Source organism: Hippoglossus hippoglossus, chromosome 22 (assembly GCF_009819705.1).
Source record: "Hippoglossus hippoglossus isolate fHipHip1 chromosome 22, fHipHip1.pri, whole genome shotgun sequence".
NCBI classification, from domain to species: domain Eukaryota; kingdom Metazoa; phylum Chordata; class Actinopteri; order Pleuronectiformes; family Pleuronectidae; genus Hippoglossus; species Hippoglossus hippoglossus.
The window spans coordinates 17,218,326-17,244,469 of NC_047172.1; the positions used below are offsets into that span (position 1 = coordinate 17,218,326).

The 26,144-nt window shown below is 42.8% G+C and overlaps 1 protein-coding gene across 5 annotated transcripts in view; it reads left to right on the top strand.

Annotated features, from left to right (window-relative positions):
• The window catches only part of ralgapa2 (Ral GTPase activating protein catalytic subunit alpha 2), a 95,441-nt gene that overhangs the window by 40,814 nt on the left and 28,483 nt on the right, over nt 1–26,144 (top strand). For 4 of the 5 annotated variants that reach the window (XM_034575472.1, XM_034575470.1, XM_034575471.1 and 1 more), the window contains 18 exons: nt 99–278; nt 992–1,185; nt 1,475–1,573; nt 2,017–2,172; nt 5,688–5,816; nt 6,731–6,859; nt 7,562–7,620; nt 7,704–7,812; nt 10,380–10,490; nt 10,744–10,812; nt 11,086–11,223; nt 14,258–14,435; nt 16,146–16,977; nt 18,166–18,237; nt 18,865–18,988; nt 19,089–19,244; nt 21,983–22,141; nt 25,180–25,307. In XM_034575472.1, the coding sequence (XP_034431363.1) occupies nt 99–278; nt 992–1,185; nt 1,475–1,573; nt 2,017–2,172; nt 5,688–5,816; nt 6,731–6,859; nt 7,562–7,620; nt 7,704–7,812; nt 10,380–10,490; nt 10,744–10,812; nt 11,086–11,223; nt 14,258–14,435; nt 16,146–16,977; nt 18,166–18,237; nt 18,865–18,988; nt 19,089–19,244; nt 21,983–22,141; nt 25,180–25,307 (3,022 nt within the window). The remainder of the gene's footprint in view (nt 1–98; nt 279–991; nt 1,186–1,474; nt 1,574–2,016; nt 2,173–5,687; nt 5,817–6,730; nt 6,860–7,561; nt 7,621–7,703; nt 7,813–10,379; nt 10,491–10,743; nt 10,813–11,085; nt 11,224–14,257; nt 14,436–16,145; nt 16,978–18,165; nt 18,238–18,864; nt 18,989–19,088; nt 19,245–21,982; nt 22,142–25,179; nt 25,308–26,144) is intronic. The other variant, XM_034575475.1, reaches the window with a different exon arrangement.

The following is a 26,144-nucleotide window of genomic DNA, read 5'->3' on the forward strand; positions in this document are numbered from 1 at the left end:
CACACTGTGACCATCATGGAGTCGTCACTCCTCCTTTGTCCCTGTACTCCTTTCCTCAAAACCCGATTTTACCCCTTCTCCCTTGTCGTTTTTTTTAGGTCCTGAGTGTGCCCTCCCTCCCCACTCCGCACCCCCGTCCTACCACCACCACAACCACTACCACTACCCTCAGAACCCCCCCGCCTCACCAGCCCTGCTGGTGCACACAGAGTGCCCTCGGGACTGCCCTCTGGAAGACACCATGCATCAGTCTGTCTTACACATGCCACACCACTTGGGTACTGCTCCCTAGCTGCTACTCATCACATAGACTATATAGTCCTCATTTACCATTGATTTTCCATGTTCCATATATTTTCTTCAGCATAACCTTTTCTTCCTTTTCCATATTTTCTTTTTTCCATTCTCCCATTTTGCAGATCACAGTCACTTAATTAAGTATATTGAATTACTTTTTCCCTTGGAATTATTCATGAATTCCTTCAAATTTTAGTGTAAATGTTCTGCTGGAAGAGCAAAAACCACAAAGTGTTCTGCTTCATACACTTTCCATTTATGTGTGTCCTCCTCAGGCCTTCACTCCCTGTCCTCCCCATCTTTCTTCTTCCCACTAGGTGGCACTGTCCTCCTACAAAGTCTTTTGGGCTGATGCATGTGACTTTTGCCTGTTTCCCAAAAGTGTTTCAGTGCTTTAACAAAGATTGTAGTACTGGGATGCATTTGGGAAAAGAGAAATATGGATTTGGTCAACAACTGCTCTGACAAAAACAGTATGGCTCTGAGATTTAATTAATAATTTATGTGTTGCAAACAAGTCTAAAAATGTTAAATGCTTTTATAAAAGGTTCTGCATTTGTTGACTGAATCCTATATCCACAATAAAATGAAATTGCTTCACTTTGTATTAGGTTGTGGCAGCTACACATATGGGTTTTACAGAACAATTTATTTTGCAACTCAAACCACCTCAACACTCTCTCCGACCATGCAGACAGCAGCGAGTGTCTGGCTGATGACGTCAGCATCATCGCTGGTGGGACCCTGACTGGTTGGCATGCTGATTCCGCCTTCGTCCTTTGGAGGAGGATATTGGGCATCCTGGGAGATGTCAACAGTATCCGCTGCCCAAAAATCCACGCCAAGGTCTTCTCATATCTCTATGAGCTCTGGCACAAGCTGGCCAAGGTAATGTGGAGAGGAAATCACCAACATATGAAGCAATTAATCTCAGTTCAAGTTAAACTACTTACCCTTAAAAAGATGCTGTTGCCATCGTCAGAGGCCTCCATGAAAAGTCTAATAATCATACATTTTATTTGTAAAGCACTTTTAACAATGTTCAAAGACACAGGATTCTCCAAAAAACAGAAAGGGAATACATGTCATACTCACACCATACACTTGATAATCAATCCTGTATTTCCTTGTACGCAAAGGTTGTGTTCACTGACTGAAGTTAAATGTGTTCTTACAGATCCGGGACAACCTTGGCATCAGTGTGGACAACCAGTCTTCTCCACCCCAACCTGCCTTCATCCCTCCTCTGCGAATGCTTGCCTCATGGCTCTTCAGGGTATGAGCAGCAGTAACAGAAACTGTCCCACAGACAAAGGAAATAGCGATATCTAATCCTCACATTCCAGCAAAAACATAAATACAACTATAATAACACTCAGTAGAGGGCATTCCTCCACCAACAGTCAACAATAAGAGTTCCCACATCAAACCGCATTTGAATTATGTTTTCTAATTATAATTATTTCATCAGTCTCCCAAAATACATCTGTGAATTTATCTCAATTAACGAAAATGTGGGTAAACCTCTTGCATTGTAAGCGTGAAAGAAATTGCTGGATCTGCCCCCTGAATCCTCATTGTTTGCACTAGTTTCCAAGGGCGAATTTTCAGGTGTAAAAGAATAGACAAAATATATTAACATCCAGAAGTTGTTGAACATGTCAAAAATTTCAATTCTTCGTAATAAAACCAACCTTTGCATCTCTCTCTCCTCCACAGGCCACCATGCTACCTGCAGAATACAAGGCAGGCAAGCTGCAGGCCTACAAGCTGATCTGTGAGATGATGACCAGGCACCAGGATGTGCTCCCCAACAGTGATTTCTTGGTGCACCTCTACTACATCATACACAAGGGCTTCTCCAGCGACGACCAGGTATAGACAGCAGGTGGCACCTCAGTAACGTATCCTGTTGTTCTTTTGTTCAGCACTAGATGGGGCACCAGTCAAACGCACTCTACACCTGTACACAGGCCATTTATGAAAACTGGAAAACGGATATTTGTAGTTGCTAATTTGCTATTCATTTTTGTACTATGTGATGTGTTGTGTTATTATGACTCACGCAACGACTTGATTTATCACTAAGTATCTATACCCAATCAGAGGTATTTTGGGACTCAACTCAGGGTCATGTAGTTGTGCCGCAGTTCTTGATTATTGAAGCTCGGTTTTGAAAACTGGCTGCCAATCAGTGGTGATGAAGAATTCTTCATTGTTTTGGCATCTTCCACCTCCTCTAGCCACACCTTTCCTCATATTTAAATCTGGCCTTGCTCCATTCCTTTCAGACGGAGCTGAGTGGAGATGAATGGAGTACCCCAAAACAAAGGACATGGATGAAAGTGTGTGTGTGCGTGTTCGTGCATGTGTGTGTGTGCCCCCTGATTGGGTTTCTATTGCACCTTGGCAGTGCGACAAGCTTGTTAGAATGTTTTCCATGTCGTTAAATAATGTTTGGAGCCCCTGCCGAGTATACGTGATTAATTAAGGATTGACGTCTGTCGCGCTCCGTTAGACTGACATGTCGGCCAGGGGCCCAGAGTGGGCTGGGCTGGCCTGCCTGTGTGTGTTTGAGAGTGAGTGCGAGTGCGTGTGTGTGCATGAGGGTGTGTGAAGGAGCGGGAGGGGAGGCTGGGGAACGTAGTGTAGAGTAAAGCAATGAGGGGGGCACACCGAGGGACGTAGCAACATTCTCCAGCTTTTGTTGTGGCTCTGTATAATGCGTCAGGGGGCCAGAGCCAGGCTGGCCACTGAAGCATGCTCAAATTGGCCGGAGAAAAGAGTCCTCACGCCACACAATGGAGGACAGCCGCACGCCTGCTTAACATAAGAAAGTGGCTCTTACTACACCCCTCCTCCTTCCTCTCTGCCTTCACCCGCAACCCCCACCTCCAAAAAGGAAAAAAACATACACTTTTTCAAATGCCTCATATTCCTTAAATCTCTTTTTTTATACACTATTTTTCCAATCATCTTACATAATTAAAGTTGTCATTGACTGGTCTGCAAATTATATAATGTGATATAATTTTGTGGGGGGTTTAGCTTTGGTTGTTTTCCTCCCCAGCATAAAATGAGGGGGGTATATTGATCAATATGTCCATCTATCCCTCTGCCTATAATAATTTCTTTGAAAATCCATTCAAATTATTTTTCCATGAAACTTCCAAGTTATATTGTTCTTTTATAGGTAAGTGGTGTCTTTTGAAATTTTGGGTTTGCCATGGGGGATATTTAATCTCCGAACAAATCTTCTGAAATTAATTATGTTCCGTATATTTGTATCCCAAAATACTCTAAGCTTACAGGTTTGGGTTCTGTACTTGGTAATCCCATTCGATATCCTCACCATTATAATCAACTCAGCTCCAAAGCAAATGACAGAATTCTCCTTCCAACTGACAGAGTGCCAAGGTCAGGGCTTTTGTCCTGATTGTTTGTCATTCTCTGGTCACTGGTCTCATGAAGGCATGGACATAACACAATAGCAGTAATCTATCTAATAGGTCCACATTCTGGACTTCAGAGGTCAACAGCAAATTTTGTGAAGTATAAACACACAGCTTTAATTGCACCTTTATTTTGCGTCTGTTAAAGAGTGCATCACTCGTGCATTTACACATATAACTGTTAATCTTGCAAACAGCATTTAAGGTAGGGTTGGTAATTTGTGTCTGAATCTTTAATCTCTGAAAAGCTTTAAGTGCGAGGTACAGGTTTGTCAACACCTGTTCGACCAATCTACCTGCTTCTTGACCTACTTTGTGTTGGCACCGTAAAAAGAGAGCCAGATTAAAATGTGACAGATGACCCCGGAGCCACAAACATGCTGCTGATTAAACCTTTGCACCCTTATAGTTATGCACCTTCCTAACAGCTTGTGAGGGGAAACCCCCCCTTTTTTTCACAGTGACAGTGACCTTCAGTAAATTCAGTGTGGAGTGACATAAAGCCAACGTGAACCCTGTCACCCCACGGGCCGTCAGGTGGAGATTAGGCCAAATGAAAAGGCCTGAGGTGGCTCTGTTCAGAGTTGAGTTAATGCAACTTTTGTTGACGTGGGGACCATGCTGCTGCCGCCACATGCAGAGCTGAATACCCATTTCTATACACACACTCACGCACACACATACACTAGGGAAAAAAACCACTTTGCATTCTACATTTGATTTCTCTAAAATGCCCTTTTCAGGCAATCATGCAACAGTTTGGTACATGCTAATTACCTCTGACTGCACCGCGCATTATGCTTCAGAGGTCAATTACCAGCAAAATGAGGGTAAAATGGGCCCTCAATCCTAAAGCTCTCCCCACCAATTTTCCTCATGCGGTGCGTCCTGTTGGTTAGACTTCCTGTTTATTGCCTCTTGCGTGTTTATTCTGCTTCTCTTTTGTTCACCTGAATTCCCAATTTACCAAAGCCTCTGGGGAGTAATGTCACAGATAGACGGGGGGTACTGTGCGAGTGTGCGACCAAGAGAGAAAAACGTATGCTTGCGTGTTTGCTAAGGTGCCCTTTCAGTTCAGCCAGAAACAGGCTGATGTTTGAACTGTCCGATTTACACAGGTTTATGGCCAAGAAGGCAGGTGTTTCGAGCCTGGACCTTGCCTTTGTACACAAATATGCACACGTATGTCTCCGATAAGAGAGAGATCAATCTCTCTGCCTGGCCGAATGATGAATTCTCATACCTTTATGTGTGTGTATGGGTTTGTTTGTAAAATTAACCTCTTTGCTGCAGCATTACTATCTAAATATAGAATGGAAAAGCTGTTAAAAGCCTTTTACGCTCTCGCCTAGCATGGTATTACAGTGTACATACTTGAGCAGTTTGTGCGAAGCCCTCTGCAGTACAGCATATGTCAATGTTGAAAGAGCACCCATCTGCCACTGAGCCTCCTGTACCTCGGCGAAACAATACCTCGTCTCTGGCTTTAATTACAGGTTTGCTCGTGTGTGTATTTACATGTGACTCATGAAAGTTGAGGTCTTTTGTTCTCCCTCTTCTCCATCTGCTGCCTCTCTCGCTCTCGCTCTCTCCCCTGTCTTTCTTCCCCGCTCCGTTTATTTTCTGTACTTTGGTGACATGTAATGTTGAGTGCCTCACCCTCCTCAACACACTCAACACAACATACTCAGCTTACCTGTTGTTGGAAAAAAAAGCTTTCTCCCTGCCATGTCTCTCACATGTTGGTCCTTTAATGTTTTATTTCTCTTCCTACTCTCCCATACTTAAATGCAAAAATCCCATGTAGCCATAAAGGTACTGGAGAATTGCTAAGACATTCAGTTTTTGAGAATGGTAGGTGTTGGTTTACTCCTTTTATCAAGTTAAGTCAAACAGTAAACCTTAATGGCTTGTGTGTCTGTGTGTGTTTGTCACCAGGATGTTTTGAACACCATCATCTGCTCCTGCTCCCCTCGATTCTTTTACCTCGGCCTACCGGGCTTCACCATGCTAATTGGAGATTTCATCACTGCTGCCGCCTGCGTTCTCAGCTCCGTTTCCCCAGAGGTACCAACACACTCTTTACACTTACACTTAATAAGTGAATCAAACTGTCCACTCTAAAAAGTAGTTAAAGCATTTGTTGTGCAATTTTTTGAGTGTGGGAAATCTTTTCTAGTTGTCTAATCTGTACGAATACTTGAAAGAAAATGTAAAGTGTTTTTGTTTTTTATGATTGTTCCTCCATATTTGTTAACTAGATATGTACAATTTAAATATTGGAATCCAGTGCAGCCGTAAAGAAAAGTGGTTTGCAGAGTAAACAAATGGCTTTGATTATTCAGGCAGGTAAATGTTTCATTAAATATGTTTTTAATTTTTAATAAAACTCTTAGTTTTGTTTAATTAGCAGTGGAAATCAACATGATTGGAGTTATTATGGTCTTGAAATGCAGCGGGAACAGCTATAAAAATGTAAACAGGTGATTGTTTTTTTTAAATGTTGCACTTATTTGGAACAACTAGGAGAGATCATGCTGACAGTCCAATAAGAACCACTGTTTTAACACACAGTTAAAACCTAAACATAGGCAGATTAATGTTGACTGTCTATAGGTATTTTAACAAAAATGACTTCAAGTACATTTCTATATGTTTTGGTTGCCAGATAATTCCATATCTCCCAGCATAGATTCATTATCTATATAGCAACTCATCAGCTGCAACAACATGTACAATCTGGTCTGAGTCGCAACCATCGTGCATTTAATTAATCATTTTGTTGTCCCCCGCCTTCCATATGTCAAGAGATTCTGCATTTGCAGAATCATGAATAAAGAAAAAATGAATTCCCGCTGGATCTTTCCAATCCTTTTTCCCTGGACGGCGTGCTTTCTGTTTCCTGGAGGTGGGTTGTTTTCATGCAGCTTTAGGGAATTACTGATCGCATGTTTTCTTTTTTCTTCTCTCATTTCTACCAGGCTCCAAGGATGGAGGCTCAAACAGTCCTGGGCTCTCTGGTGTGTTTCCCCAACCTGTACCTGCAGATTCCTGTGCTGCAACATGTGCCTGGCTCTGAAGAAATCCTTGTAGGCAATGAGGATATCAAGGTAAAGGTTGCCATGTGCTGGGCTGCCGTGCTGCATACTGCATTGTTACAGAGTCTAAACATATGTTACACTAAGACATTTTGTATCACTCTTACAGAGATGGAAATTATCACAGTTATCAGTATTACCATGGTATTGACAAGATGTGCTGAAAATGAAAATGTAATTTCACCAAGTTTGATATTTAAATAATTTATGGATAATCCCCCAAAAATTATCCAGCACCACATAACACCATATTAAATGTGCAAAATTAACATTGAAGATGTTTATCTTGCTAAAGAATCTTTTTGTTTTACAATGAAAATATCCAATAATGCAGGTTGAAATGAAACTTCAAAGAAGTTAATTAAATGTGCATATAAAAATAACACAACTAATCTGAACAAAGTATCAGTATGTAAGAACATTACAATCATATTTAAACAAATCCAGTGACAGATGTTGATGACAAAAAAATCTGTTTTTTAAAAACCATGCAATTTCCTGCCATTGGATGCTAGCAGTTGCTAACAATGGCCAGAGCACTAGCACCTTATGCTACTACCGTGCCAACCAAATCACCACGGTAATGATGGTAATTAAAGATTGAAACAGTACAACTAACCTCCAGGAACTTAACCACCGTGTACCATGATACCGCAAACTATTTCATCCCTAGTTCCATTGATGGTTTTGATCACGTTGTCTTTGTCATTTTAGGATTACCTGGTCAACATCCTGCTGGAAACAGCAACAAAGGAACACTGTGAAGGGGCCAGGTACGATATAGCAATATCGGGTTGTTCTTATTTGTGTACCAAAAAACACTTAAATTTAGATCAACGCTGCCTCTGTCGTTCAGGTGCATCGCTGTGTGCAGTCTGGGCCTGTGGGTGTGTGAAGAGCTGACGCAAAAGAACATCCACCAGCAAGTTAAAGACGCCATCAACGTCTTGGCAGTAACACTAAAGGTCAGTGACCGTCTGAGGCAAGGAAGCTTCCATCATATAATGTACAGTTTGATACCTCATGTGTACAGTAGAATAGGAACAGGTTTTATAATACTTGCATCATGGGTTGTGTTGACCATCTTTAAATAATAGAGTTAGCAATGCTGGATGTTATCAGTCTTTTGTTTGTTTCACCATCGAGAGCCCCACAGTGTTTGGCTACAACAAAAATGATAGCTGATTGCATGAAAGGACTGCAAAACAATGTCTACTTTGCAGAATAAAACTTATTCCGTGATGTTGCTCGTGGGTATATTTTGGAAGAGCCCTCTTTTCTCCCTGAGTGAAGAGATGCAGAGAACCAGTGGCGAAAACCAGTGTTTTATCTTTTTCTCATGGGAAAGGGTTTGGGGCGGTGGCGTAATTTCCAGGCGGCTTGCTCTCAGTAGATGTGGGCCAATTTAAGCAGCTACATCTCCCAGCTTCCTGCTCGAGCAGCACCCCCCTTTCTCTAATGGAGCAGTAATCACTCCCCTGTACAACTTGACACACAGACACAGCCAGCTCCAAAATAGAGGGTATATGCTGGGTGGGGGATCTAGGGGGAAGAGTGGCACTGAGAGTCTCTTTTCTAAAAGCAGGTGCTGAACTCTCAGGGCCCCTTTTTGTGTTTGGCCATTTCTGCACTCCCCACATTGTCTGCCCTTGTTACATGTTGAGAGGCATTCAGCTGGAAGAAATGGAAAATTCTATTTCCCCACAAAGAATTTCAAATCACTGAAGAAATCAACATTTGAAAGAAAATTGTCACTACCTCAATTCTTTACTCCGATGAGTCTGAAGAAAATGAGCCATGGTTTGAAGTGGAAATGAAATTATGCTGATTATCTACACAGTAAGTGAAAAGCTAAATTTAAAGCAAATTACCCAGAATTTCATCACAGTCTACGCTTAAACTTTTCCTCCCCATCTCGACCAGCAATTTCCCTCTCGCCTTTTAGGATTTAGGCATTACGGTGACCTAAATTCACGGGGGGAAAAATTTCGAATAAAAGATCCTCCCAAATTACTCTTGTTACTCCCGTGCATGTGTGAAAGATAAAGGTAATTACTTTGATTTCTGGGAATTAAGAATAATAAATTGTCTGTTTCGTGAACACATCACACAAGTCAAGGCACTTTGTATTCATGTCATTTGTGTCCACTTTGGAACTTGCTTGTTGATTTGTCCTGGCTGCCAGCATCCACATTAGTCATTAATTTTTTTCATTTGTTTCAGTGGGAAGTCAGCATTACAAACATACCTCAGTATTTGCATCAAGTTTATACATATTGTTACATTTGTCTTTAATTAATTTGTATCTAAATTTGTTAATTAACTGATAATTGATCACCATTGAGCCTTTTGAGCGTATTAAAGTTTCAAGGTTCCAGTTTCTGTTTAGACCTTTTGTATCTGAGCTGACAGATTGTTCCCAGTGCAAGAGGCTCCAATAGTATTTATTTTGTGCAAATTTATGCAGTTACCAAGTTGGAGACAAGCATATCATGTATATTTGTCATGCTTTGTTATGATATGTTGCACTTGTCTATGGGTTGTGTATAGTATGGGTATAAATGGTTGGCCTACAAGCAGAGATGTGGTTTCATTGAAATCAACAGATCAAAATGAATAGATTTTCTTCTTAGGTTGGTTGTTTGATTTTGGAATTGGCAAGAACGGATCTCAATAACTATAAGGCCACTCAGAGAGCGCATACCTCTCACCATGTTAAAGAACGTGATTTAAACATATCTGGGTTTGGGTTCTTCCCATAGACTGTATTTAAACATGGACAACACATCTCTATATCCACTATACAGAAATGAAGCCAAAATATCCCAGATACGGACATGGCAATCTTGCAGTTATGGCATTATTTGGAGCGTGGTAGTGAGGGCTCGCTAATACACACACTCGACCATTCACGAGTCAGTCTCAGTTGTAAATCATTTTAAATTAAGTCTAAACTCACCAGAAAAATTTGCACTTATGAAAACTACCTCATATAAGAGGAACCATCTTTGAGAAAAATGTATTTGACTTATACTTTGACTTTATATTTTGGCCAATATCCCATCAACTAACATGGAGGCTGGGTTTATGATCTATTATGCAGCCAGCCACCGGGGGGTGATCAAGATGCTTTGGCTTCACTTTTGGGGAACTGTCGTCCATCTTTATACACGCATCGTTTTTGGGTAATCCTGTTGACAGACAAAAACACAGCCAATCAAAACCTAATCTCTTTGACTGAGGTAAAAATCCCATTATTAGTGAAACTAGCAAGAAAGCAATGATTGTGGCCAGTGATCACAAGTGTGAGTTATGGTAATCTTCCCTCAGTCTGCGTTCATAACAGGATTTCCAGTTGACTGTTGTTTTCCCAGCGAAAATGCTCCTCCTCAAAAATGTTAATATATAATAGAAAAAAATGGTTCAATTTTTTTTGAAGTTCCAAGCCGTGGCTGCTTACTTACTGTTCAAGGAGCCTAGTCCTCTGCACTGTTAACCAGTCCACGTCCTGTTTTCTTGTTTGTTTGTCCAGTTTGGGAACAAGGCCGTGGCTCAGGTAGCCTGCGACGTGTTTCACCTGCTCATTTCTCACTGGGAACAACTCAAGAGGTTTGAGTCCACTCTGCCGAAGAAAATCATTGAGGTAACCTTCGCTCAATCACACCTGCACACACATACAGTTTCGCTTCCACTACCCATTAGTGGTCTTTGAGAAGGCATCATAACCAAGATGAGGTATTCATGTCAAGTCACTTAAACTTTGAAATACATTCTTCTTATATATGCACACTCTTCATCCTGTGGCATCACATCCATTTTAGCACACATCCCTGACTCAGCTGATGAATAGGAGTGTGTCATCCAATTATCTGTCTCCTTGTTTTCTCCCAACACAGATCTTTGTGGCCACAATAGCCTTTTTGTTGCCGAGCGCGGAGCACTCAACAGTGGAAGCAGACAAAAAGGTACATGTTGGAAAGGAGGGGACATGAAATGGCTGAGATCTAAAGGCCCTTGATCTATCATGTTGGAATGGTGCATTTGCAGAGGAATGTATCTACTGAAGTGCTTTGTTCTCTCCTTTTTTTCTCTTTAACTCTCTCCATCCCTGCATTTTCTCTGCTGCTCTCATCGGTTACCTGTTGCCTCTCTGAAACAGTCCCTCTCTTTTTTAGCTATATTAATATTACATTTTTGTTTTGATGTAAGTTGACCGATCTACTTCCTTACCTCCTCAGTTGATGGTTTCGCTGCTGCTTTGCCTGTTGGACTGGTGCATGGCTGTGCCCTTGAGTCTCTTGCTGGAGCCCATCACCATGCCTTCAGTGGATGAACGCACTTCCCACAAGGCCCCACTGCTGGACTACATCTACAGGGTGGGTAGCCTCGCTGGCAGCTGAGAGTTTCAGTGCCAACTAGAATTGCACTCAGTCGAGCACATCCCTCTGTCAAGGCCCAATAAGTCCCCTTTTCAGCTGGTCAGAAAACCAACTAACACCCACTAACATTTGGCTTTTCTGTGCAATGGGGATGGATGCAATCGTCACTCACTCCCGGGTCAAATGATTCTGCTGTAGACACAGGTTTTTATCATCTCTTACGTACTCTCGAACGGCAGTGATGGAAACAGGACACCTGAGTGAATGCGCTTATTTGTCAAGACATCAAGGTGAGAGAGCTTCTTAGTTTTCAGTGCAATCATTACGTTGAACATGATGCACCAGGAAAAAAACAGAAACATAAACTCCTCTGCTGGCAAGTGGAAATAAGTCAATCGCCTTTTTTATTGTTTACCCGTGTTTAAAAAAAAACACCATATAACAGCTCAGTAGAAATCCCCTTAAATTCAATCAAGCTGCACCAAATTGCACCAATTATAGAAATCAAGCCCCTAAATATGCCTGATCTCTTTTATCAATACCCATGAATTATTGAATTTTTCCCCTGTGAAATTAGGAAAAAAATTTTTTTAAAAGCCCCATACTACAATGTCAGAGAAAGTGATAAAAAGATTTCTGGATCTGCTCACTGATCTGGATCCGCACCAAAGTTTAATAGGTTCCTCACCCATACCATATCCTTCCAGCAAGTTCCATGGTAACATATTCTAACAAGCAAACAGACCTGAAGGAAGCCCGCTGTGCAATGACTGCCGTCCAATATCCACTGAAATATACATCGGCTGTTGGCCGCAGACACTACAACTTCAGCATTGACATCTCCACCCCCACCCCACCACATGAGTTTGCCACTTTAATTAGATTCATCTCCACTGTGACCTCATGACTATGCCTCATTTAACATTATAGTGGCCCAACAGCATGGAAGACCCCACCAACCCATGCAGGAAATCCTTGCTATGTAGTAGGGTGTACTCCATTTGTTTTAAACAGGCAAAATATTCAATACTGAATCTATTTCTCTCTATTTGTCTCCCAACCCTTTATTTTATGGTCTGACCCTGAGGATGAGGCCCAAGCTTAAGGCACAAATGAATGAGGTATTATTCATTCCCTCCTGTCTGGGCAGATGCGGTCAACGGCAGATCTTTGTAAGGATGTCACCCCTGATAAGAAATGGTCCAATTATTCAAACAGGACCCTTTGTCCACTTGATAAGCTCAGGCTATAAACGCTTGTCCTGGAGATTTGAATGGAATATGTCTTAATATGAGAGCAACTGCAGCTGCTATAAAAGTAAAGACAATTAGGCGTGATTGGTTGTCTATCAGCACACAAAAGGCAGGGCCCTGTGGGTTTCATTTGAAACAATATATTATGCAAGGCATCACAAGGTATGACATTATTAATGCAATATCATAACCGAAATACTATATATTTCCACACGCACGTTAGCTGTTAATTATTCTCTATACCAAGCTTCCCTAATCGAAAATGCCTCATTTTATTCCATCTCTGAACACTGACGAGGTTCCTGAGCCTCTATTTATTTCCCATGCTTCACCTTCCATTAATTACAGTTTCATATCTTTAAAAAAACACCTAAAATCGGTTCTCTTCTAAGCCACATGCACATAACTCACATGCACATAACTTGTACACATTCAATGATAAGGTTGTCACGGTCTTCAAGAGAAAGGTGAAAAAAGTTGTTTCTTGTGACTAACAGCCTGCAGATCTCCATTAAAACCTAACACTGCACTAGACCTCATTTGTTCACTGGAGTTGTGCTCAAGCTTTTCCATCTGCTCTCTCTGCCTGCCTCTGCAGCCAGCTGCACCACCCCCTGTGTGTGTGTGTGCGCGCATTTGTGTTTGTGTGTTTATGTGAATGTGTGTGCGCACCTGTACGCCTCTGTTTGCGTTTGTATTATTTGATTTATGTGTGTACATAGGCATACTCTTGTATCCATACAATATGTGCCCCTCTAACTACAGTATGCTTGTTTCACCGTGTGTTTCCTTCCAGGAACTGTTGCTATGCGAATTGCAGTCACTTAGTTGTCAAGCACAGCCGCGGGTTTTTCCCCTCCCTCCCTGTCTCTCCACCTCTCTCTCTCCACAGAGGAAGCTCTTTGGGGCTTTGGTGTAGCAGCTGTTTGGTTCAGGTCTTTTCAGCATCAAGCGTCCAATCCCTCCCCCTGTGCGCCCAGAGGTCTGCTCAGTGGAATCATCCACATACTGTCTACATTGCCGAACACAATACTGTTTCAGATGGCAGGGCCCAGCCTGCCGCTCTGAGCGTTCTCTCAGCCAAGTGTGAGCGTATGTGTGTACTGAATGGGATTAGCCTTTGCATGGCTTTACCCAAGTTGCTCCACTCTGAATAAGAGGCCCCTTCTCATTTACATACATTAGGCATATGTTTTACCCCCCTCGTATGCAGCACCCTACCTCCACACAGATTATACAGTGTACAGGTGTGTTTGTATTAGTGCACATGTGTATGTGCAGCCCAGCATGCATTTCTGCGGTGGGAGCTGAGCACAAGGATAAAGTCTTAATTAAATCAAACAGTGTAAACCTGTCCAATGGCTGTAATCAACTGCCCCAGTGCGCCTTATCTAGCCCTGCCAACGGATGCTCTGCCATCTGTTATGTAGATCGATACACTCACACATCACAGGAGAAATGGATTAGTGGCAATAAAGACCCTCTTTTCTCTCTTTCTCTCCCTCCCTTCCACCATTGCCTTATGATGTAAATGGACCATACATGCCCCTTGCCTCTGCTCCTGGATCATGTCAGTCTGAAACAGGCCCGCAGGAGTGTCACTGTACATCGTCTCGCCAGGCACCATCATATCTAACATGACGGTGTCTTGACACATCAGAGTCGCAGATTAGTCTTCAAAGTGCCTCTCACTGCCATGCTGTAGAATCAGTGGCCAGACGGGGCCTTTATGTGGAAATAATCACCAAGTTCTCCCAATTTGTTCTCCTGTTCCTCAGGTGCTGCACTGCTGCGTGTCCGGCTCCACCCTGCACACCCAACAGAGCCACTACCTCCTCAGCCTGTCAGACTTGTCCAATGACTATGACCTCATGTTGGGTCAGGTTAAGAGCTTTGAGCCGCCGCCCTCCCAGTCAACCACTACTGATTTTGGCAACCTGCTCACAGTAGCTGAAGGTAAGCAGTGTTTCCCAATAATTATCTAGACTGTGGCAGCCTGCCATGTTCTAATTTGTCCCGTCCGTAAAGTTTTTACTGTCCAGGCAGACAGTCAGACCTCATAGCTGCAGTTGTGTGAGCACCTGGAAGTGGCAAGTTCTCTCTCTCCCAGGAGATCTTGTCTTTCACTTTTTTGTCCTTGTACCTGCCACTCGAAATCTGTTGTGTGTGAGATCAACATTCATGCATGTGCACCACTCCTGCTACCGCCATAGATTGAAAAAATTCTGTGGGAAACGCTGGAAAGGCCACATAGATATGCCGCCACCGCATCCATAAGGGACGGCTGGAGTCATCCTGATGCTCCCTTGTCGCACCTGCTCTGTGTAAGATAACTCTTGACTGGTGGATTAAACCATGCTTGATTGATGGTGTATATAGGGTGTGCAAAGGCCCGTGTGCATACGTATACATGCATGAGAGAGTAAAAACTGGCTCTTAAAACTTTTAGCCGTCGCCATCACAGCATATGTCTGAGCACACTACTTCATTTCAGCTCCATACTTCACTTCTTACAGACCACAGGGGCATATATTCTCCCGCCTAAAGAATCCGAAAGAGATTAAAGGGGAAAGCAAACTCTTAGTAGACCATCCATTTGGAGCCTGTCCATTAAATGTCAATATCTTATTAAAAGTATGAAAAGGAAATCAACCATCACAGGGAATGGAATGTTCGCATTAGTGCTCAGCCCTAGAGAGAAGACCCATTATGGGGTTTTGATAAAAATGTGATTTTTTTTTTTTTTCTTCTTTTTTGTGACCTTGTTATTCCATTAGGCAATGTATTCCTCTCTCTCCCTCTCTCATGTCCTCAAATTCTGAAAAGTCCTTAGAGCCCCAAACACACCGAGCACATGTCTACTGAAACAATGTACGATTTTTGAACAGTCGCATGTGGCTGAAAAATTTCACCACACCTCTGCTTTTTGTCGCACAGCTGCACAGAGTCTTAGTAAAGATAACAAAACACTATTAAAGGGGCAAACCAAAGAGTGCTGGCCTAGTTATATTCATGCCCGCACCTCATATTGATCAAGTCACATCAAAGGGCCAGCGCATCTCTAATGCAGCTTGGCCTGCTTTCTAAAGAGCTTTCTCCTTTTGATGGAGGGATGATGGTATTGATAGCATCGTCACAATGCAAGAGTGCATCTTCTTGTTTTTCCCACATCCCTGCAGAATAAAGAATGACATGCCTTACACTTGGGAGTAAAAACCTCAGCATTTACATAAATGCAATTCACTAAGTAGATTTCTATTCAGCAGCCTGTAAAGACGGTGGTTCTTATTAGCACTCGGCTAGTCTGATGCTTGTTCATTGTAAAAAGACTCAATGGGCTCTTCAAAGTTGTCTCTCATGATTAGATGCTACCTACTTAGGGGTGTGCTGGCTAAGCTATTGTGAGAAATGAATGCAGTTCTCCTGTTAGTATTCATTAATGAGATTTGGCTTTGTGTAATAAGAGCTAACAGAGATGATAGCATGTCTACACACAAATAGGAGGCGTTTGTAGTAGTGTTAACAAAGTCTGTGTTGGACATACAATAAAAGACATGTGCAACTTTATTCTCAACCTAACTTACCACTCCTCATGTTTCACATTTCTCACGTGTATCTTTATGTGGTCTCTTTGTTTTTATCTTCCTGCCCTGATTCTTCCTCCAGAAAAGCGACGTCGGAACATGGAGCTGATACCTCTGACAGCCCGGATGGTCATGACCCACCTAGTGAACCACCTGGGCCATCATCCACTCAGCGGTGGCCCCGCCCTCCTCCACAGCCTAGTGAGCGAAAATCACGACAACCCATTTGTGGAGTCGTCCGAGCTTTCGTCCGAGGTCTTCAAAAGCCCAAACCTGCAGCTGTTTGTCTTCAACGACAGCACGCTGGTGTCCTACCTTCAGATCCCCACTGAGACGCCCACCGTTGGCCAGCCCCCCAACACCTCCTCCCAAGTGCGAGTCATCGTGCGGGACATCTCTGGCAAATACTCCTGGGATGGCGCAATCCTCTACTGCACCACCCAAGAAGACTCCATGGACATGGGAGTTTTTACTGCTGTAGACCGCCCACTTTCTACCACCACTATTGCTCACAGCAGAAACCAGCCCCAGTCTCCGACAAAGGGGCCGCACAAAACTAATTTCTCAGTCTCTGACTCCCTCTCTGACTGTTGTGACGAGGAGGAGGTAGATGTTCTGGATAAGCTGATGGAGGACCTCGGCCACAGCAGCTCAGAATGCCTGACTCAGCCGCAACTCCAACTCAATCAGCCAGCCTCCTCGCCCCATGGCATGAACATAGAGCAAGAGGGCGCCATCCTGGAGGCCATCCTCCGTCAGACCCAGGAGGAGGAGGAGCAAGTGAGGAGATGGGACGCTGATGTAAGCTGTCGGGCTGCCTGCCAGGGGGAACCCTCCCACCAGGACCCAAAAGCTCCTTTCTACTTCTGCCGGCTGCTGCTCAATGACCTTGGCATGAACTCTTGGGACCGCAGGTAAACTGCCAGCTTCAATCTGCTACAATTATATGTCTGATATAAGGGAAAGTAGTATTGGGGCAGCAGTCGAAGTTATGCAGGGTTGTGTTGCTCACCGTAGCTTTTTATCATTCAGTCTTCGAAAAGCATCTTAAAGGGATAGTTCACCGAAAAATTTAAATTCACTCATTATCCACTCACCACTATGCCTATGGAGGGATGGGTGAAGTGTTTGAATCCACAAAACCCTTCTGGAGTCTCAGGGGTAAACAGCTTTACTGTTTAGCATTTTCAAAATAAAACAATCTCCCTTCCATACTAACGCCTGAAAACGCATATCACAAGACCACTCACAAACAGTGTGCATGCCAGTATACACTGGAATTACTTGAATAATAGCTTGTCTCCTACCCTTGTAAGCAGTTTTAGTGCTGTAAAATGAAGAATTTTACTGCACAGCAGCTGTTAGCCAAGACAACAGGGTCAGCAACAATTTAAATTATTTATCCATGTTGCATTTTACACTAGTAGTCGAGACGAATGCCACTTGTTTTCTTCTGGAAGGGGGTCATGTGGTAGGAGCCTGGCGAATCAGCGAAGTCTATATCGTGACACAAATGAGCCAATCAGCAAGCGGTTGTGAGTGTCTACGTTATTGTTTCCAAGCGTCTTTGTTTCTGCCCCTTCAGACTAAAACGCAGCCCCGGAGTTGTCCGACTAAAATGAGGCTAGCAGCGATTCCGAAATTCCAGAAAAGTATAGACACCGGGTGTATCAGTAACAGAGTTAATGCGTTTTCAAACGAAAATGTTGTAGTATGAATGTCGCCTCAGAGTAACTCAGCTGTTGTCTCGATACTCTTAAGAGAGAAAGAGCAAAGATAAAAGCTCACTGCAGCGTCTTAATCTCCTCTCCACAGGTTAAAGGTGTCCAGCTGTTTTCACTAACGTCTACCTTACAGAGCCACATCGTTGCAGTGCTTCCCTGCAAATTAAAAGCTTACACCTCGTAACAGTGATTGTGCAACATGCACACAGCTAGTAGGAGATTGCTGTTTGCACCTGTGCCTTTTTGCTTTCAGTAATCTTGAGTGCAAAACAAAGCTTAAATTAAAAACTGTTTATTTGCTTGAAAATGATACCACATTTTTTAAATGGAAAGAACTGAAAATATTGCACTAATCAAGACTGGTTTTTTTTCCAACAGGAAAAGTTTCCACTTGCTGAAGAAGAATTCAAAGCTCTTAAGAGAACTGAAGAACTTGGATTCCAGGCAGTGGTAATGCTTCTTTTAAGTTAGAAATGGGATATCAATGAACGCATGTAATTGTTAATATTATTGTTCCCAGTGTTCATGTGCCACTTCAGCCCTGTAGTAAATCTACTCTGGTTACAGTCATACATTGCTCAAAGCAGCTTCATATTGCCCCCCCCCCCCCCCCCCCCCCCCCAACTCTCTTCCTCCCCCTTGATTTTCCTAATTTGTTCCACTTCCTGCTGATTACAGCTCTCTCTGTCCTTTTTTTACTGTGTCTCTTTTTGTCCAATCAGTAAGTATTCCACACATTGTTAATGAAAGGAGCTTATTAAATAACGCCCCCCGGGATTGGACCTCATACTCCCAGATGGCCAGACACGGTCGGGCAATAATGACCTGTCCACAAGCATGTTAAGTCAACCCCAGCAAGGAGAGGAGAGAGGAAGTGGAGAAGGAGGCTTTGTTGCCATTTTTTTTACATTCTGCTTTGCTGATTTTGTAGTACTTTGAGTCATGGAATTCACATTTCAAGGCATTTTTTTCTGAAGTGGCTGTAGTAGTGAGAATCTTTCAAGTTGTCCATTTGTAAAATCAGCTTTTGAGGCATGGCTTCTTTCAATATTGGATCCTATATATTTTGTTCTGTAGTCGAGAAACGCACAAGATTGCTGTGTTCTACATTGGAGAGGGACAAGAAGACAAGTGCTCCATCTTGTCCAACAGCGCAGGCAGCCAGGCCTATGAAGACTTTGTGTCTGGACTGGGATGGGAGGTACACACAACCACACGGTCAAGTCAACACACCAGATAAAGCCTAAATATGCAAATGTACAGATATACTCAGAACATTAAATTGTATTTTTATTCACCAGGTGGACCTAGCCACACACTGTGGCTTTATGGGTGGCCTCCAAAGGAACGGCAGCACAGGTCTAACAGCTCCTTACTATGCTACCTCCACTGTGGAAGCCATCTTCCACGTCTCCACGCGAATGCCATCTGATTCTGATGACAGCCTCACCAAAAAGGTAAAACATTTTTGTTTTAAAGCTGTGCTAATAAAGATTTTTCCCAATTCCCGCATATGTACGACATTTAGATTATCGCAATTTCTATTGTATTAATTGAACAGTATATATGAGCAAATACCGCTTTGCCTGTTAGATGCAGTGAAATGGCTATGCAGTCCTCTCTGCCCATAGCAGTATGTTGTTGTAGCCTTCAGCTCTGTGTTAAGCTGTGATCAGAAGGTGTGACTCCAGAGTGCGGGCATTGATTAGTGACCCTGGCCAAGCAGGCCTGAGGAGTAGAGAGTAACAGGCGCATGAGTGAAGAGAGGGCATGTGCCGCTGTGGTAATGACTGTGATTCAGCTAGCCCCTGCCCCCCTCCCTGTGTGCTGTGACCAGGGCCTGGATTCAGCCATTAGCTCTCCCTGCTAGGGCAGGCGCCGGCCGGATGCCGGCAGGATCCTTTTATCCAATTCCTGCTGCCGCCACAGGAGCGATCGATTGGGTTCTGCAGTGGGATTCTGAGCTGTAGTGCAGCAGTAGCAGTTAGCATGAAGAAATGAGCCGCAAGGCCCCTGCCCGTGCTGCCAATCTTCTCATACAATACCCCGCTGAGAAGAGAAATTCATCAGGCTCCTCTCACATCCAACCTGCCTTCAGTCCTCCATGACCTACCCTCTCTCTTTTTCACAAATAACCACCTACTCATTCCAAACCCATCCTGGACCTGTGCTTATTAACTACAAAAAATATGCAACACTGAGTGAAAATGTTGTCTTTGGCCGGCCAGAGTGAGGCGCTGGTGGGGTGGCCGTGCACAGAGCGGAGTGTGCTGCCACTTCACCACTCATTTCACTCAGCGAACTTCTGTAATTGCTCGGGCTCACCTTGCATGGATCTCCACACCGGCCACAGGCCCAGCAGAAATTGGCAGGCTGGCTGCATGCACGGATGCTTCAGAGAGGAGGGCAGGTGGGGACAGAGTGGAGAGAAAAAGGGATGAAGAATTGGAATGAGAGACAGGCTTTGTCTGTGTTCAAGTAGGATGTTTCCCTGTCAATTTAAAAATAACACTTTTAGTCCAACAGTCACCCACTTTGCTGCCTCTGACCGGAGAGACATACTGTGGGGAGAGCTCTCGCTGGGCAGATTGCCTGTTTGAAGACGATGGGGTGGGGGGAAAACGGCTAAACCAAGAAGAAAAGAGGGAAAACCATGAATTCCTCAATCCAATTGTGGGTTTTTCGGGCAGTGCCGGCTGCAGCAGTAGCAGCTGGCTTCAGTAATGTGGTTACAGAAATGACCTGCAGGGTTGGGGTCAGGCCATGTACTATGTGTGTATATTTGCGTGTGTGTGTGAGAGAGAGAGAAAAAGAGGAGGAGAAAGACGGACGTGCTTTAGTTATCACTCTCACCCCCAGGCACTGCAGCTTAACTGGACTGCCTGCTGCAGGTTGTTTTTAGAAGGAGCCTCTTGTGTTCTGCCCTCCTCTGCTCTGCCGTCACCATGTGTGTGAAGCCCATTGGCCGGGTGGGGAGGTCAAAGAGGGCTAATTGGACAAGAGCCTTTGACTCGAATCACATTTTATTAAAGAAGTCTCAAACATTTGGATGTGATTAACAGGGGAATAAATAGAGTGGCGCAGAAGATGATTGACTCGAGCATAAGCATCCTCATTAAAGTTGTGATTCCGCTCATCCACATGTTAATATCTTAACCCAAATTAACATCCCAGCCTCGATTGTCTCCTGAAAATGCATATTCAACATTTTCTCTGAAATTGTCCCAGTGACTGACCTGGTTTGTACCTGCTGATCCTTGGACAGACAGACTGAACTGGCGAGCTCCAGTAATCAGCATGCCGTGGATTTGTTTAAGATTAGCCTATTACCATAATTAAGGGCTTATAATAGAATGTGCTAATTACATTTTTGGTGGCGAGGGCATGTTTCTTAATAGCTCATTTGGCCCACAGTACATTGGCAGATGTTTTCTTCTGAGTGCAGGCTCACTTTTCATTGTCCATGATACCCCACAGGAAGGGGGGAGGACAGCTTGATTCAACATCACTCAACCAATTGTTAATAAGTGATCAGCAGTCAGCCAGAGAATATAATGCTTTACTTTAGGAAAAGTGAGGGGAAGCAGTTTACCTATTTCAAAACTAGCATCAGTCAATTTCCCGTCATTAAAGTGTCTTTTCTTGTCCTGCCCTGTTTCATTTGTGTTTGTGAATAGACTGGAAACGGGAAGCAATTTAATCTCTGATGGAGAAAGTTAATTGGATTTGAATTATTTGGTTTTAAAATGATCAATTTTGTGCATTTTGTGTTTGCAATTAGAATTTTGTAATGAAAAAAAGCTATAAAAAGAGTCCAAACCGGGGCCCAGACCCCTTGTTTAAACCATTGTTTTCTGATTTAGCCGTGAGCAGTCACCTTGCTCTTGCACCTGCTGCATTTATGTTTTATAATATAAATCATTAAATAGTATATTGCTGTATAGAGTGATAAAAGCCTGTTATGGCAAATTACTTATTGAGCCTTCCTGACCTGCTAACAGTAAATAATATTTTACAATCATTCCTCCCCTCAGCCCACTCTTTAGCCCTCTGTAGGTCACAGGTTTCTGAGGTGGCGACAGCAGTGACGAGCCCTAATCTCACTGAATTTGTGTTCTTGTCATTATCACCGCAGGGATGAAAATTACCTGCACTTGCCAGGCACTTGATTAGATGAATTTTGTTTGTTTGACAGCTGCGTCACCTGGGAAACGACGAGGTACACATCGTGTGGTCAGAGCACACTAGGGACTACCGACGTGGCATCATCCCAACTGACTTTGGAGACGTGCTGATCATCATCTACCCGATGAAGAACCACATGTACTTCATCCAGATCATGAAGAAACCACAGGTAAAAGCACAGGCATCTGAGAGTTTAGTTAACACCATTGTTAACACTGCACAGTGGAAGTGGGAAGTTACTTTAAATGCTCGTCATTAAAAAAAATCTTTTAGTTGGCTGCTTTTTCTTTTGTGCTAGGATGACAACTTGTATTATTTTCCAGGCACAGGCTATTTTCAGCACTGCACTAATTTCCAGTATCTGTTTGTGAGTTAAAGCAGTACCCCTGTTTCCTCTCTGCTCAGACTTTGCTGTAGCTTTTATAGGATGTTTCTCCTGTTGTGGTTTTAGTCTGAAGGCTCTTACTCCAGTGGTGCATTATTACCCACACTGTGGGTATGTGCTTTCAGCGATGGTTACTAGCCTTTCTTGGCTGGCTTTCATCTTGGATACTCCATGCTACTGCACACACTGTGCACTTAGTGACATTTCTTAGAAAATTCAAAAAATCATCCTGTGATATAATCTGTTTGTATTCCACCCTTTTAAGGCATTAATTATCTATCAAACATGTTATTTTCCACAGAGATGACTGAGAAATATATAATACAATGATAGAAACAATAGTGTCTCAGCTTGCTTTAGTAGGACAGTCCAAGCAATGGCAACAACAGACCCCAGAGGCCCAGCTCTCAGAAGCTCTCAGAAGCTCTCAGAGCTCTCAGAAGAAATGTCTGCAGCGTTCTTTTAGTGCTTTCCATGTTTGCTAATCAGCTATTTTTTCAACCATCTGCATTGCAGTATTTCCTCCTTTTTCATTTATTAGTAATTATTCTTCTATAAACGTTTAAACAGTTTATCATAGTACCAGGTTATTTTTCATCTCTGTTAGGATCAGAATTAATGGTCGCATATTGTCATTATTACTCTGAAACTAAATGAGTTTAATAAGACCCTGTGAGAGACTTTTGATTGTTAATACACTATATTCACTTTTTGTATAACAAGGGAAAATATTACCTGGTCTTTCCTTTTTTAATAAATGCTTTAAACATAAATACTTCAGTGGCTGCAGATGGTTCAGAAATTGGTGAATACACAAATTCAAGCTTCAGCACAAATATTTTAAGAAGGAAATATTTGATCCTTTTACAGATTAATATGATGTATGTGAACAAAAAGACAAGGAGATTATGTTTTTTCAGCAAGAATATCAATAAAAATAAGTGTCCGTGGAAAAAATAAGTACATCCTCGGCCTGAGGAGCAGGTATTGCCCTCCTTAGCAGAAATAACGTTTGTGGGCATTTTGCATAATTGTCCACCAGTTTGATATTGGTTTATCAAGTCTTTGACCAGTCCTTCATGCAAAAATCCTTGTTTGAGATGTTTGAGAATTTCCTTGCCTGTTGTTTCAAGGGGATTCAAGTCTGGGCTTTGACGAGGCCACACCACAACCCTCAGTGTCTTCTTTTTGAACCATTCCCTGATTGATTTGTTAGCTTGCTCAGGATCATTATGCTGCTGAAAGGTCCACAGCTAAAACTTTAACGACAGATGGCCTCACTTTATCTTCAAGCACTTTTTGATATGAAGTAGGACTCATGGTTGAATCAATAACTGCAAGCTGCCCCATCCCTGTCCTGAGGGAGCAAAGCGAACCATAATATTTCCACCACCATGCTTCACAGTTATTATGAGGTTCTTCTGCTGAAAAGCTCTTTGGTCTGCGCCAAACTTCTTCTTCTACTGTTACTTTGCCCAAACAACTCTATCTTTGATCTGCTGTCCAGAGCAGATTATTCCTAGAGGCCTGGTCTTTGCCTATATGTTCTTTGTCAAACTGTATTCTTGGTCTCGTGTTCTTTTTGGACAGCAAATGCTTTTTCCTGGCACACTTCCCACACAGGTCTAATTTGTGCAATCTATTTCTGATTGTAGACACATGCAGTTTGGTGAAGTTTCAAGGATTACCTGCAAGATCTTGTGAAGTTTGGGGTTTCTTTGAGACTTCTTTTTTTTTGCATCAAACAGTGAAATGATAAATTTCATATAAATAGGAGATATTTTAAAATAAATTGTCAAAATCATATGCATCCCCAACCTTTTCACCGAAGGCCTTAGAGAGCTCTTTAGAGCTTTACACAATGACACACAATTCAATCGCAAAGAGAACACCAGACCCTAGATGTCAGAGTTTTGAATGAGATAGGTTCCACCTGCCGACTCTAAGGAAGCTCTTATAATTGGCCTCTAATCTGGAACCTCGGGTCAGAATTTAATGAATCTGAAGGTTAGATAGATGTCGGGGTTTCCAGACTTTTTTCATTGTTTTGTTTTTTTTACTACAAAATGTAACTTTTATGTGTCATTTTTTGAGTAGGTCACTTTTATTCTTTCAAACAGGATCAACAGTTTGATTATTCAAATATATTCAGAATTCAACAATTTCCATAAGGTGTACTTAACTTTTCACATGAATGTTAAGTTATCTACTCTGGTTTCTGATGGTTGTTTCCACAGAGTCACTTCAGTTCTATAACATGATTACTAAGTTAATTGGTCTGTATCATTCCCAGTTAAAATCCAGTCATTGTTTAATTTGACTGGTTATTATACTTGCTGAACTGCCAAGTTGAAGACAGCAGGACCTTTTTGGAGAGACTTTGACATTCACGTCAACTTCCAGGTCAACGACCATTGAGCTTCAGTGATTAAGGGCCCCCTTCCAATATGCATGAACAGACGCGTGTACCCACACACACTCGCACGCTGTCGCTAAAATGGATATTGGCCCTTTTGTGTTTGTTCGGTAGCTCAATATGAGGGCATTGTTTAGTATTGATTGTCATTTTAATTTCATTTACCTAACATTGATTCACATTAGATATGTATGGTTGTCATGCAAAGTTAGGTAAAATCCAATTTCAACTTGAACCTTGCCCCAAACAGATGGAGAAACGGTTAGGAACCAAAAAGATGCATTTGTATTTTTTAGAACTTGTTAATAAAGGCCATGAAACTCACCAAATTAATTGGTGAGTATTGTGGATGTTTTTAATGACTTATTTTCTTATTCTGTCTTTTCTTCTCTCTTAACTTTCTCAGGTTCCTTTCTTTGGGCCTCTGTTTAATGGCGCCATTATCACTGGGACACTGCTGCCAAGCTTGGTGCGGGCCACCTGTATCAACGCCAGCAGAGCTGTCAAGTCCCGTCTGACTCTCTACCAGAGCTTGTATCCTTTGCTCCTCGCACCTTCTGCTTCACTGTTCACTATTCCATACAGGGATGGCTCATCGGAGGAGTGCAACAATTAAAAAAGATCAGCCCTTTATTACCCATACAGCTGACACCATTAAAGTTACGAGCATACATTTAGCTATATTTTTATGATGATTTCATTAGATGCATAACACCACTTAGCATAAATTTTCAGCACCACCAGCAGCCCATTTGGGTAAATTCATTGAGACATGTGGCGTGCTTGTCACGTCAGCCAACGTACACAGCTGAATGCTGACACTGATTTTTATGGGCTGGCTGATTTACATACAGCTATTAGAGTGGGACTGTTTCACAGCCTGGAGCAGCATGGGAGGCTGCGTGCGGCTGTTTTGGGTAGGAGCGCAGATAATGTGTCATCATCTATCACTACCGTTTTATGGAGAACGAGGAGAGCCAAACTAAGAGCAACCATTAACAAATGCATACAAGTGCGTACAGACGCACACGCACACTCTCGTACCTCCACCCATCCGTCCAACAGTGTGCCGTTAAGAGCCTGACTCCAGCTGTAGTTGTCAGTTGGTTTAAAGGCAGTGTAATCACCAATGGAGATGAATTAGCATGTGAATGCCAGCAGCACAGGGTGGGGGGATGAGTTGGGGGTGGGCAGAGCCGGGATGGGCCCTGGAGGGGGGAAACCTGATCTCCCCTAACGCCCTGCTACTCCTCGGACAGCATGTACAGCACCGCCTCACCAGAACCACGCTGCCCCTCTGGTGGTTGCTATAGAAACCCCCCCCCAAGGAGGTCCCATTTAGATGGAAGACAAGAATCTATTGTTTTTAAA